Consider the following 13,117-nt stretch of genomic DNA (forward strand, 5'->3'; position numbering starts at 1 on the left):
ACAGCTTTGCTAAGAAGACTCTTTACACCCTTTTTTCTAGGACAAAGAAACATCTTTCCATAATAAAGTATATTACACGAATGATTGGGACAGAATGTACATGAAAGTTCACTTTAATTGTGATAATTGGGTAATATATACAAAATTCCATATTATAGCTAGTGTTTTAAAGGGACTGATTGATGATCATAATATAAAAAAGATGACATGAGAAGCCAGGATTGTTGATTCTGTATATTATTCTGAGTGAAGTCAATTATTTTGTCAGATGGTTTATATGACAAAAGGCCAGTAGATACAAAGATCTTTTCATAATGTTATCCCTAGAAATATTGTATAATTGTTCTAGTTTTCCATATACATGCAAATACTAACCATTTACAAATTGTTTCTATTATATCTCTACTACTACTGCTATTTTCTATAACCTAAGCATTGCGTTTCTTACACTAAACATTTGCTAGTTTTATAGCTCGTTTGTTTGCAAACCTCTTAGTATCTAATTACTTTCCTATGTATACCATTAGCGTTTACCTATCAGAAGAAGCATCTCGTCTAATAATACACATTCAGCTGTCACTAGAAGGCTGGTAATTAGCGGTGTTTACAGTGTCAGCTGCTAATTAATATTGCTAATTTTGGGAGCAGTGATATGGCTAACATTACTACTGGCATGGTTGTCATATGTAGGGCACAACATTACATAAAAAGGGGGCATACTAAAATATCTTTACTGTGGTAGTGCATGTTAAATTTTCATACTAACTAATATAACAACACTTACTACAACATGTGCTATAATGTCATTTTAAAACTAGCTTTTTGCATTCGAGCTACCAAAGCAAAGACCTCAATGAAAACTATTGTCGAAATCCTAAAGGAGAAGAAGGAGGGCCTTGGTGTTTTACTAAAAACCCAAAAGTTCGTCATGAAGTATGTAATATACCATCATGCTCAGCAGGTAAGATTGTATGGATTCTCTTAAGGAGTTGATAAACAGAATAGACTGTATTGTCACATGGATTTTATTTCACAGTTCAAAGTCTAGCAGGCTTCTGTATTGAAAGACCTCATGCCCATAACAATGCTCAGGCCACAAAGTGTAAAAATACTGATATTTGTATTCTTTTGGACCCTGCTGAACCAACATGTGCCCAACTGTGGAATGCAGGAACGCATGAATGATTGCTTCTGGGGGTGAATACTGAATAACATAAGGTTTACCTGCAGACAGCAATAGGAGCTCATCCTGTGAACCCCATATTCTAATACGTGCAAAGAGTCTCAAAGCAACCTGGTCTTTGTCCAAAGCATGAGATATGTGAAACTGTTTAGATGCACGTTTCCAATACTAACTATTCTGGTATTAATTTACAATGTTCCAAACAGATTGTGCCACTGAGATGAAATGGAGTTATTCATATGCCAAGAATGAAATGTATTACACTGATTCTGAAAATGTGCAACTTGCAGTTTGTATACTCACATATAGATTTACATCCCTGGGTACATTTGAATCTCCTCAATACAGATGTGTATGCAGGGGCGTAGCTAAAGACTCGTGGGCCTGGTGCAAGAGTTCAGCTTGGGCCCCCCACCTTTCCTCAGTGCTTTATGGCAAGGGGCAGGGGTGTACCTAGCCTTTCTTCTGCCTGAGGCAAAAATTGAAACATTTCCCCATGCTAAATTCTCAACCTAACCAATTCCCTTCAGTCCTGCTGTTAAAGGGGTTGTCCTCTTTTTACTACTGATGACCTACTGTATCTTCAAGATAGGTCATCAATATCAGACCGGCGGGCATCTCCGGGCACCCCCACCGATCAGCTGTTTTAAGAGAGGGCAGCTCTCATATGAGAGCTGCTTTCTCTCCTCTGTTCACCTGCTTGCCTCTACAATTGCAGCGGTGAGTTGGTAAACAGAGCAGAGAAGGCAGCGCTCATACAAAAAAAAAAAGTGGACAACCCTTTTAAAGACATGCTTGGAAAACATTACATACAGCGCTACAGAACATACAGGGTAATAGTGATGTCTCTGATGTAGATATTCTCTTTCCTCATCTTCTCCTTTCAGACTTGACCGCCATGATGATTTCTTTTAGCCGCGTCTTGTCTCTGCAGAGTTTAACAGACATCTTACTTTCCTACTTTTCGATCATCTTCACCTTTTCAACACCCTATCCTGACCCCTCCCCTAATACTATACTGCAGAAACAGTCCCCCTGAAAATACTGGTACCACACAGATAGCGTGCCAGTACAAAAACCTTTCAGATCATACCCCCATATAAAACCCCAGATGAGACCCCCCCACATCTCAGACCAGACCCCCTTTAGACCTCTGCCAGACCCATATCAGACCTCCATTAGACCTTCATGTCAGACCCGCTCCAATATAATACCTCAGATAAGCCCCCGTTAAACCTCCAGATCTCCATATAAGACCCCCATTAGACCTCCAGACCTCCATATAAGACCCCTATTAGACCTCCAGCTACCCAATCAGAGCCCCATTAGACCTCCAGACACCCAATCAGACCCCCATAAGACCTCTAGACCCCCAATCGTACACCCCATTATCCCTTCAGCCCCACCCACCTCATTGAACTCCTCAGATGCAGCGTTCATCTTGATCGCTGCATCTGAGGCTACAGATTGTCATTCCCAAATATTGTACCCACTACATACAAAGGAATGCACTTCAAGACAAAGTAATTCATCATGAATCAAATTTCTTTCTGAAATTCGTCGAAGTACCTGAGTAGAATTTTTCATAACTCGCTCATCTCTATTTGTAGCCATTCAAACAAATAGGTCTGTACAGAAGATGAAAACACAATATAGAGATTTAACTATATAACCTGTAAATTACAAATTATATTGAATCTTTTCTGCAAAACTATAAATCTATCTGCTCAGCTCCTCCTGCTCTATAACATGCTGCTTGCAGATAGCACTGCATTTTTTTGGTTACAAGTCCTCTTTAAATGACAAAGAGCCCAAAGATACATCTTATTTATAAGGCACTAAGGAAGTGAGTCCAGAAGTATAAAGCATCCTTTTGTAATGCTACATTACACTATAAAACATTTTTCAACAATGACAGATTTTCTTTAAATATGGAGGATGTTGCTTCAAAGGAATGCTTTCATGTTCACCAGACCTTATTTATCAAAAATGAAAAAAAAAAAAAAAAAAAATGGCTAATGGCAACCAATCACAGTGCAGAGTTTATGTTATCTAGTATAAACTAGAAATATGACTGTTGACAGGTTGCTTTAGTCAAAATGGCCAGTTTTAGTATGTTTTATTTTTTATTTTAGTATTCTAAGAGTTTGTCTCGTGAATGCCACCCCTTTTTCAAAACAGGCTGTCCCAGGGATTAGTTGATTGCTGCAGGCCCATCGTCTCTAAGCCACTGATGTTGCTTTAAGAAATTTTTTATATTACTTGGCTACCATCTAAATGAATGGCCGACTAAACAATGTACAGACAGGCTGGGTCCACAAGAGTGTCAACTACATTATTTAGCAGAGGAGGTCCCAAATGGGGACATGTGTTGTCATTGTTAGAAGAGCCCTCTAAAGTATATAAGTTTATTCAGTAATAAATTATGTTTTATTGTTTTTAAGCCTGTAGCTCAGTCAGAACATATGTACTATCCCGTACTGACAATTATTTTCATGAAAAGAACAAAAGCAAATTCTTGCAATGGCTTATTTACAAACTAAAGAACAATGTATTCTTAACAGCCATTCTAACTTGTTCTGCTTTCTGTGTCTAATTCAACCCATGGAACATAAACTAATCTGACACCCTAAATACATAATAACATATGATGCAAATGCAATTCTCAATGGAGCATTTGCAGTTTCATTGACCGTATAACATTTTTGGCACTCATTTGGCTGGTGAGTTTTTGCAAGATTTTTCCTTCAATTGAGTTGTTAAACCTGATGCCCCTTGAGACCGTGAGATACATGTGTCCGAAGCTGTATTTTCATATATTCTGTTCCTTGATATTAGTAAACATTTTTCCTTTGAGTTTTTCAGTTCATTCATAAAACTGCATTCATTTAACCTGTGCAAACTGTTTATGTACAATATAATCATTTCAGTGGAATGTGTGACCTGTAATGGTGAACACTACAGAGGACCAATGGATTACACAGAGTCAGGAAAAGAATGTCAGCGATGGGATTTGCAAAGGCCACATAAGCACAAGTTTCGCCCAGAGCGGTAAGGATTTCAGAGAAACTATTTATTGTTGGGGGAAACATGTTTCTATCTGATGACTGATATACAATGAAAAAAATACAATCATGTGGAAATGTATCAATCTGTTGATGTTTTTGCCCCATCACCAAAGCATAAAGGTATACATCAACACATCTTAGCTGTCCAGAGCCAGATGACATTTCCGCATTTGAATATGGCAAATGAAAATGATATAGGTCCCAACTGTTAATAAGTATCTTGATAGATCTTTCTGTCACATTTTCTGCTTATAGGCTCAAAAACATGAAAATACTTTATGTCAAATACTATAATGCTCCTTTCACATTAACTCATCTCATTCATTTAAAGTGTCAATGTCAGCGTAAAGCCTATTAAAACTTCTAATCTCTTCTAGTAAGTACAATGTCATCATGCCCCTCTATGTCATCTTGTACTGTATGTACGCCATCAAGTTTATGATATTATTTAGACTTTTATACCTTGGAAAAAAGTCTTAGGAAGTTTGAGATGACTTACAGTATAAAGCCAGGTCTTTGTTCAAGTACTTTTCATATTGGCGGGTATATCACTGGGCATAGTTTACTAAATGTAATCTAAACAAGTATTTGTGCCAATGGGTTAGTGTTTGCTTTTTTTCCCCTTGTTAAAGGAATGTCTCATATTTGATTTAGTCTCATTGAATAGATTTAGTTCTATGATTTAAAATAATGTTTGTTACTTTTCTAATATTATTGTCGATTCTTATTTTTAAAAACTCTCTTTGGAGTGGCCATATTGGTGGCATAATACAGTACTTCATTTATTATTTCAATAGACCTTATGGCAGAGTAGTACTTTATAGAAGCTGCAATAAATTGTAGTAAACTGACGAGAAAAATAAAAAATAGAGAAAATTAGTTTAGGTCTAATTTGTCTGTATCTGTAATGCAAGGCACCAACAAACAGACCAGTGATGAAAGCAAAAAGGTGTTTATTCACCAGAAACATAAACGTCCAGGACACTTGCTGGTAACAAGGAATAATAACAAAAAACCAGGCAAGGAGATTCCAGGAATAGTCCCAACCAGTGCTGAATGATGCTGTGCACTTGGCAGTCGAGTCACTCCAGATCTTGGGTCCGCTGTAAGGACAAAGTTCCTGGCAGTCTTCAGTCACTAGGAGTTGTGACCTATACCTGGTTGAGGGAAAATAACAGTGGGCACTGATCACCCTGAGAGACCTCCTTTTAAATGCCTGCTGACCAATCCCAGGGTGCCAAGTGTCCACTACCATAGGTGAACAAATTGCCCTGCACCTGAGTACAAGGCCTAAGGCAATCACAAGTTGATTAACCCATGGCTGGCTCCCTAATCCACTTTGCTCTTGTGAGTCAGTATAATATGCGCCACTGGTCGACGAAGTGCATAAGAAGCGCGTACTCGCGACCGTGTATCCCTTTGCGAACCTGCCCTTGTGCGTACGCACGGACGCATGATTGACTCAGCGCGAGTATGCAAGCGCGTGGACCCAGATGCGGAAACGGCAGGAGACACCGGAGACAACCCTTGCTGCGGTGTCTTGTCATTCGCCCGGCCACTCTGTCCCCGGGACTCCGACGGTCCTCCCCTCCGATGTCCACGCGAACACATCTCCGCACTGGCTCGCAAAGGGGTCAGCGCTGGTGCATCAGAGACACGCATAACCTGTCCCGCAACTCCACAAGGACCCCTCTTGGTTCCCCTGGAGTGCAAAGCAGGTGAGGATCTTACATTACCCCCCCCTCGAGGAGGCGGCTCTGAAGACTCCAAGCAAGCTTTCCCCGGATTATCCCGGTGAAAGGCTGCCACCAACTCATCCGCATGCACCTGGCGAGCAGGTATCCAACATCTCTCCTCTGGACCAAAACCCTTCCAGTCCACCAAGTATTGAAGAGACCTCTGGACAAAACGAGAGTCCAAAATTCTGTTCACTTCGAACTCCGGTACCCCTTGGACCTCCAGCGGGGATGGGGTCTGAATGAAGGGAGCGGAGTCGGCTGCCGATTTGAGAAGTGAAACATGAAAGGTGTTCACTCCTCGGATCGACGGTGGAAGAGCAACCTTGTACGTAACTCGGTTGATCTTTTGTGTCACTGGGTATGGGCCAATGAATCGAGGACCCAACTTGGAAGATGGCTGACGCAGCGGAATGTTCCGGGTGGAGACCCACACCTGATCTCCCACCTTAAACTTTTGCTCTACGGTGCGATGACGATCAGCAAATTTCTTCTGTTGCGCCACCGCACTGCGGAGATTCCGCTGGGCCGACGACCAAATGGGACGCCTATCCTTGAACCACTGATCCACCACCGGTGAGTCAGTGGAGGGTCCGGCCAAAGAAGAGAGTCTTGGATCCCTGCCCCCCACGCACCTGAACGGAGACATCTTAGTGGAAGCATGCTCAGAGTTATTATAAGCCACCTCCGCAAAGGGTAGATACGCTGCCCATTCCTCCTGGCAGTCTGACACGAAGCACCGGAGATATTGCTCCAGGGTCTGGTTAGTCCTTTCCGTCTGACTGTTGGTCTCTGGGTGAAAACTAGAAGAAAAAGACAAATTAATACCCAATCGGGAGCAGAAAGAACGCCAGAAGCGGGAGATGAATTGCACTCCTCTGTCTGAAACAATGTCATCCGGCGCTCCGTGTAATCGAAAGACATGATTCAAGAACAGATCTGCCAATTCTCTGGCCGAGGGCAATCCAGGGAGTGGGATAAAATGGGCCATTTTACTAAAACGGTCCACCACTACCCAGATTACCGTACTTCCAGAGGACCTTGGCAAATCTGTGATGAAATCCATGGAAATGTGAGTCCATGGAGCCTGGGGAATAGGCAGTGGGAGTAAAGTCCCAGAAGGGGCAGACCGGGGCGGTTTACATCTGGCGCAAACAGTACATGCCTGGATATAGGCCTTAACATCCACGGACATGTTGGGCCACCACACGTGACGTTTAACAAGGGCAAGTGTCTTTTTAACACCCAAATGCCCGGCAGACTTTGAGTCATAAAGCTGTCGGATGACCTCCAATCGAAGGTTAATGGGTACGAACCATCGACCCTCGGGTTTGTCAGGTGGACTCTCTGCCTGTGAGGGCTCAAGAAGAGAGGACAAGTCCTCCATTACTTCTGCGGCCCCCAGGGCAGCAAGAAAACATTTAGTTGGGAGAATGGTTTCTGGCTCAGAGTCCAGGACGGAAGCAGCCTTAGGGAAGCAGCGGGACAGGGCATCTGCCTTCACGTTTTTGGAACCTGGTTTATAAGTGAGGCGGAAATTGAAGCGGGTGAAAAACAATGCCCACCTGGCTTGTCGGGAGTTGAGTCTTTTGGCACTCTCTAGATACTCCAAATTTTTGTGGTCAGTGTAAACCGTGATGGGATGTTCTGCACCCTCTAGCCAATGTCTCCACTCTTGAAAAGCCAATCTTACTCCCAGAAGCTCTCTATTGCCGATATCATAATTACACTCGGCTGGAGAGAGCTTCCGAGAGAAGAAGGCACAGGGATGTAACCTCTCGGGGTCCCCAGAATACTGTGAGAGAACTGCCCCTACACCGACCTCTGAGGCATCGACCTCGAGAACAAAAGGTCTGGAGGTGTCTGGATGAGTAAGAATTGGTGCCGTGCAAAAGGCCTGTTTCAGCGTCTCAAAGGCTCTGACTGCCTCTCTCGTCCACTTAGAAGGATTAGCTCCCTTCTTAGTGAGGTTGGTGAGAGGTACTACTATCGCAGAAAAATTCTTAATAAACTTGCGGTAGAAGTTGGCAAAGCCTAAGAAACGCTGCAACCCCTTAGATCCTTAGGTTGAGGCCAATCCAAGACAGCAGAAAGTTTGGATGGGTCCATAGCCAATCCCTTTTCTGAGATAATGTACCCCAGGAAAGGCAACTCCTTCACCTCAAACAGACACTTCTCAAGTTTGGCATAGAGGCGGTTCTCCCTCAGCTTCTGGAAAACCTGACACACGTGTCTCCGATGAGAGACCAGATCCGAGGAGTAGATTAGTATGTCATCTAGATAGACAACAACACATCTATCCAAGAAATCTCTGAGAACATCGTTGATGAACTCCTGGAAGACCGCGGGAGCATTACAGAGACCGAAAGGCATCACGAGATACTCGTAATGCCCGTCTCTGGTATTAAATGCAGTCTTCCATTCGTCACCCTCTCTAATGCGAACTAAATTATAAGCACCCCTTAAATCGAGTTTGGTGAAGACTCGGGCCCCTGCCACCTGAGAAAACAGATCATCAATCAGAGGCAGTGGATACCGATTCTTCACTGTAATCCGATTAAGGGCACGATAATCGATGCAAGGTCTCAAGCCTCCATCCTTCTTCTCCACAAAGAAGAATCCAGCTCCCACAGGGGAAGTGGATGGACGAATGAAATTCTTCTCAAGGTTCTCTTTAATATACTCCCGCTGAGCCTGAACCTCAGGCCCAGTGAGATTATAAAGATGCCCTCGTGGTGGCATGGTGCCTGGCAACAGGTCTATAGGACAATCATATGACCTGTGGGGAGGTAATACATCAGCCCCCTGAGGACTGAACACATCTCGGAAATTATGATACTGCTGTGGTAAAGTACTTAATACTTCCATGGAGGCTAGTGACAGGTCGGGACGAATGCACTTAGTAAGGCATTCCGTACTCCACTGACAGATAAGACCCGAGCGCCAGTCCACTACTGGATTATGGAGCCTTAACCATGGGAGACCCAAAATCACGGGAGTGGATGGCATGTCAAGGACAAAAAGGCTTAAGGTCTCCCGATGATCAGCCCCCACCGTTACCTGTATTCCCGGAGTCATCCACACTGCACGACCATCTTGAAGAGGGGAACCATCAATCGCGGTCACTGACATGGTGGTTTTCGGCTGGATCAACGGGATGCCAAGTCGACGAACCAAGGTTGAGTCCACAAAATTCCCAGCGGCCCCAGAATCGATTAGTGCTGACAACTCATGGACCTTGTCTTGCCACCGTAAGGATATGGATACCATCACCCGGCTTGGAGGAGGGATAATAGCACCTAGGGGGTTCTCCTCTATGCCCCCTAGGTTCATTCGTTTCCCGCCGGCAGGAGGGGACAGGTTTTAACGAGGTGTCCAGACTTCCCGCAAAATAGGCACAGGCCTTTCTGTTGGCGACGAGCTCGTTCTGCCTGTGTGAGATGGGAGGATCCAACCTCCATTGGCTCTTCGGCCGATTTTAGAGGCCCTGGATGTGGTCGAGGGGATGAAAACCGAGACGACCGTTCCACTCGCCTCTCACGGATTCGCCTGTCGGCATCGATTGCCTGAGAGATAGCCATTTCCAACGAGAAGGGGGTAGGCAAGGCCAAAAGAAGATCCCGGACCGCATCCGAAAGTCCCAAACGGAAGCGATGGCGTAGGGCTGCGTCGCCCCAGGTGGTGAAAGCTGCCCATCGCCTGAATTCTGCAGCGTATTCTTCAGCTGGGCGGCGGCCTTGTTGAATATGCTCAAGATTGGTCTCTGCGGTGCGATTACGATCCGGGTCATCGTAAATCACAGCCATAGCCTCGAAGAAGGCATCCACTGACGAAAAAGCTGTATGGTCTTGAGGCAAGTTAAATGCCCAACGTTGGGGGTCTCCACGTAGCAGTGACATTACAATCCCAATTCTCTGCCTGAGAGTGCCAGAAGCCATCGGTCGTAACTGGAAATAAAGGAGACAGGAGTCCCTGAATTTTAAGAACTCCTGTCGCTCTCCTGTGAAGGGGTCAGGCAGAGGGATCTTAGGTTCTGTTTGATGCCTTGCGATAGTGACGGGTAGTGCTGAGGCTCCCTGGATAAGCTGCTGAACCTCCTCCATCACAGTTGTCAGTTGCTCTTGGATTTGCGCTGCAGCGGCTGCTGGTATATTTGGGCGTTGTTGGAACAGCAGGTTAACGGCTCCCGTTAATTCATTCAGCTGCTGCTGGATCTTGTCCATGGCAACTGTTAGTTGGGCCCACTGTTCTGTAATGCAAGGCACCAACAAACAGACCAGTGATGAAAGCAAAAAGGTGTTTATTCACCAGAAACATAAACGTCCAGGACACTTGCTGGTAACAAGGAATAATAACAAAAAACCAGGCAAGGAGATTCCAGGAATAGTCCCAACCAGTGCTGAATGATGCTGTGCACTTGGCAGTCGAGTCACTCCAGATCTTGGGTCCGCTGTAAGGACAAAGTTCCTGGCAGTCTTCAGTCACTAGGAGTTGTGACCTATACCTGGTTGAGGGAAAATAACAGTGGGCACTGATCACCCTGAGAGACCTCCTTTTAAATGCCTGCTGACCAATCCCAGGGTGCCAAGTGTCCACTACCATAGGTGAACAAATTGCCCTGCACCTGAGTACAAGGCCTAAGGCAATCACAAGTTGATTAACCCATGGCTGGCTCCCTAATCCACTTTGCTCTTGTGAGTCAGTATAATATGCGCCACTGGTCGACGAAGTGCATAAGACGCGCGTACTCGCGACCGTGTATCCCTTTGCGAACCTGCCCTCGTGCGTACGCACGGACGCATGATTGACTCAGTGCGAGTCTGCGAGCGCGTGGACCCAGATGCGGAAACGGAAGTCGCAGGAGACACCGGAGACAACCCTGGCCGTGGCGTCTTGTCACTCGCCTGGCCACTCTGTCCCCGGGACTCTGACGGTCCTCCCCTCCGATGTCCACGCGGACGCATCTCCGCACTGGCTCGCAAAGGGGTCAGCGCTGGTGCATCAGAGACACGCATAACCTGTCCTGCAACTCCACGAGGACCCCTCTTGGTTCCCCTGGAGTGCAAAGCAGGTGAGGATCTTACAGTATCGATCAACAAATTCTACTCAGGTATGTATTGATTCTTCCCTAATTAAAAGTGCTTTAAATGCGTAGAAAAGGTTTCTCTCTCTTCTTCTCGCTAGAAAAATTCTACCCTAATGAATATAAAATTCTGAAATTCTACCAAATCAGAATGTTAAAAAAAAATTGTGTCGAATTTGTACTCTAACAAATTGATTTGTTCATCGGCAAAGATTAACACAGTCTCCAGGAAAAAGAGTATAGTCCACAGAAACCAGAGAGTGGCAGAAAGTAATAGGAAATGCACAGAATCTTATCTAGGTTTTACAGCAGTTATTAAATCTTCCACTCAGTCCTCTGCTAATCACTTCTCAGGCTACACAGCAAAGCTGACAAGCTGCGGTCAGTGTGAAAACTGAAATATTTCAGGATTACCTTAATTTAGCTACTTTTAATTTCATCTCACAATTGAAATTTAAAAATGAATGTGATATTTGGCAATGTATACTATAGTCCCTTAGCTGTTTATAAGAAGATAGTTTCTTGAAAGACTGACACACGGTAGTCCTTCTGGTAAACAAGATTCTAGTTTCCAGTCATAGTTACACCCTTCCTTAACAGCATAATCTAAAATGACTCTGACCAAACACAAATGTCACTTTCTCTTCAATCAAGTGTCCATCACAGCACCTGGCAGATTGAATTTCACATCAATGTTAAATTCAATATCTACTTTAAACCATCATAGATTCTGACTAGGAAGTATTCTATATTGCAGAAATTAAAGTTGTTACTTTGAAGTGACAGCAGGATTGATATGTTATTGTTTCTTATGTTTATAACAATCCATACATGGATTGTACAAACAGCACCAGATTTTCCAATGACATGGCATTCTTTAAATGGAGGTTGAAAACATTTTCAACATATTCAACTTGAAATAGAGAATTGAACATGTGCTTTCAATTATGTAGAAAAATAAATTTTCTGATAAATGACTTCTAGGTTGTTAAACTGTGAGGAATGTACAGAATATGGATGCTAAGTGTGACTTTGTTACATACTATCTACTAGAAAACATGATCTAATGTTTATCTTACATAAGTGTAATATAGCTAGGATGTAGCGAAAAATCAGTTCAAGCTGACCCTGTTATTCTGTATCTACTGAATCCTTACCTAGGGCTTGCACCCAGTTAAGCCAGTACTCTCTCTCTGCACTGATGAGATGCAACCACCTCGAAAAAGTTGTCTGAAGATGAGGTGCTGGCTTAATTATTAGTCAAGTCATGTCTCAACACCTGTCAAAAGGTCAATCATTGACTTACAGGTATAGGATACCTAACTTACATCTGGTAGCATAAGAGGCAGACTTGTTGCTCATTTGTATACTCTCTTCCCAAAATTCTAGAAGATTGTTGTCTGGCTCATAAGACTCCCCACATGCTCCCCAAATTCTGATACCATCTGAAAATTAAATCATGCTGCTGAACACAAGGCAAAATCTGTTACACTTGTGCACTCCTTTTGTCCACCACCTGAAGTGCAATAGTGAAGAAGGAATAATCTGAAGCTCAGACAGAATAAAAAATAGTGTAAAATTTTAGCACTCATTGGTTAAAAGGATAAGTTTATTATACTCACAAACAACATGGTAAAACATGCTCAAAAATTAAAAACAGTAACACTGTTCTGTCAGGGTGTAATCAGGATATATATAAAAAATCTTTCAAACCAATTGGTGCAGCAGTTTTACAATATGTTGGATTTCTTGTGGATTTTCTTGTGGTATGGCATACATCTATTGTCGATTGAGGTCCTTATGCCAACAAATCCTTTGAAGTAGAGAAAGAATTGGGAATCCAGTTACTGGAGAACCGCAAACTCAGCAGCACTTTATTGGTATAACACTAAGAAGAAAGTGGACCATGCAGTAAAAAAAAAACTAAAAAAATAATTGATGTTGGTTAATACCATCTAAACTTCCCAAATTCCAGGATAGAAGATTATCCTTTAGGCTGGTTCTGCTTTTATTATCAGGAAAGGGGAGCTGTTGGGAGCACACTATA

The 13,117-nt window shown here is 43.4% G+C and overlaps 1 protein-coding gene across 2 annotated transcripts in view; it reads left to right on the forward strand.

Moving 5' to 3' along the window:
- HGF (hepatocyte growth factor) overlaps window positions 1–13,117 on the forward strand; it is a 127,205-nt gene that overhangs the window by 35,971 nt on the left and 78,117 nt on the right. The window contains exons 5-6 of one of the 2 annotated variants that reach the window (XM_044280125.1): window positions 819–961; window positions 4,114–4,234. In XM_044280125.1, coding sequence (XP_044136060.1) covers window positions 819–961; window positions 4,114–4,234 — 264 coding nt within the window. The remainder of the gene's footprint in view (window positions 1–818; window positions 962–4,113; window positions 4,235–13,117) is intronic. The other variant, XM_044280126.1, reaches the window with a different exon arrangement.

The sequence above is a fragment of the Bufo gargarizans genome, chromosome 2 (genome assembly GCF_014858855.1).
Source record: "Bufo gargarizans isolate SCDJY-AF-19 chromosome 2, ASM1485885v1, whole genome shotgun sequence".
NCBI classification, from domain to species: domain Eukaryota; kingdom Metazoa; phylum Chordata; class Amphibia; order Anura; family Bufonidae; genus Bufo; species Bufo gargarizans.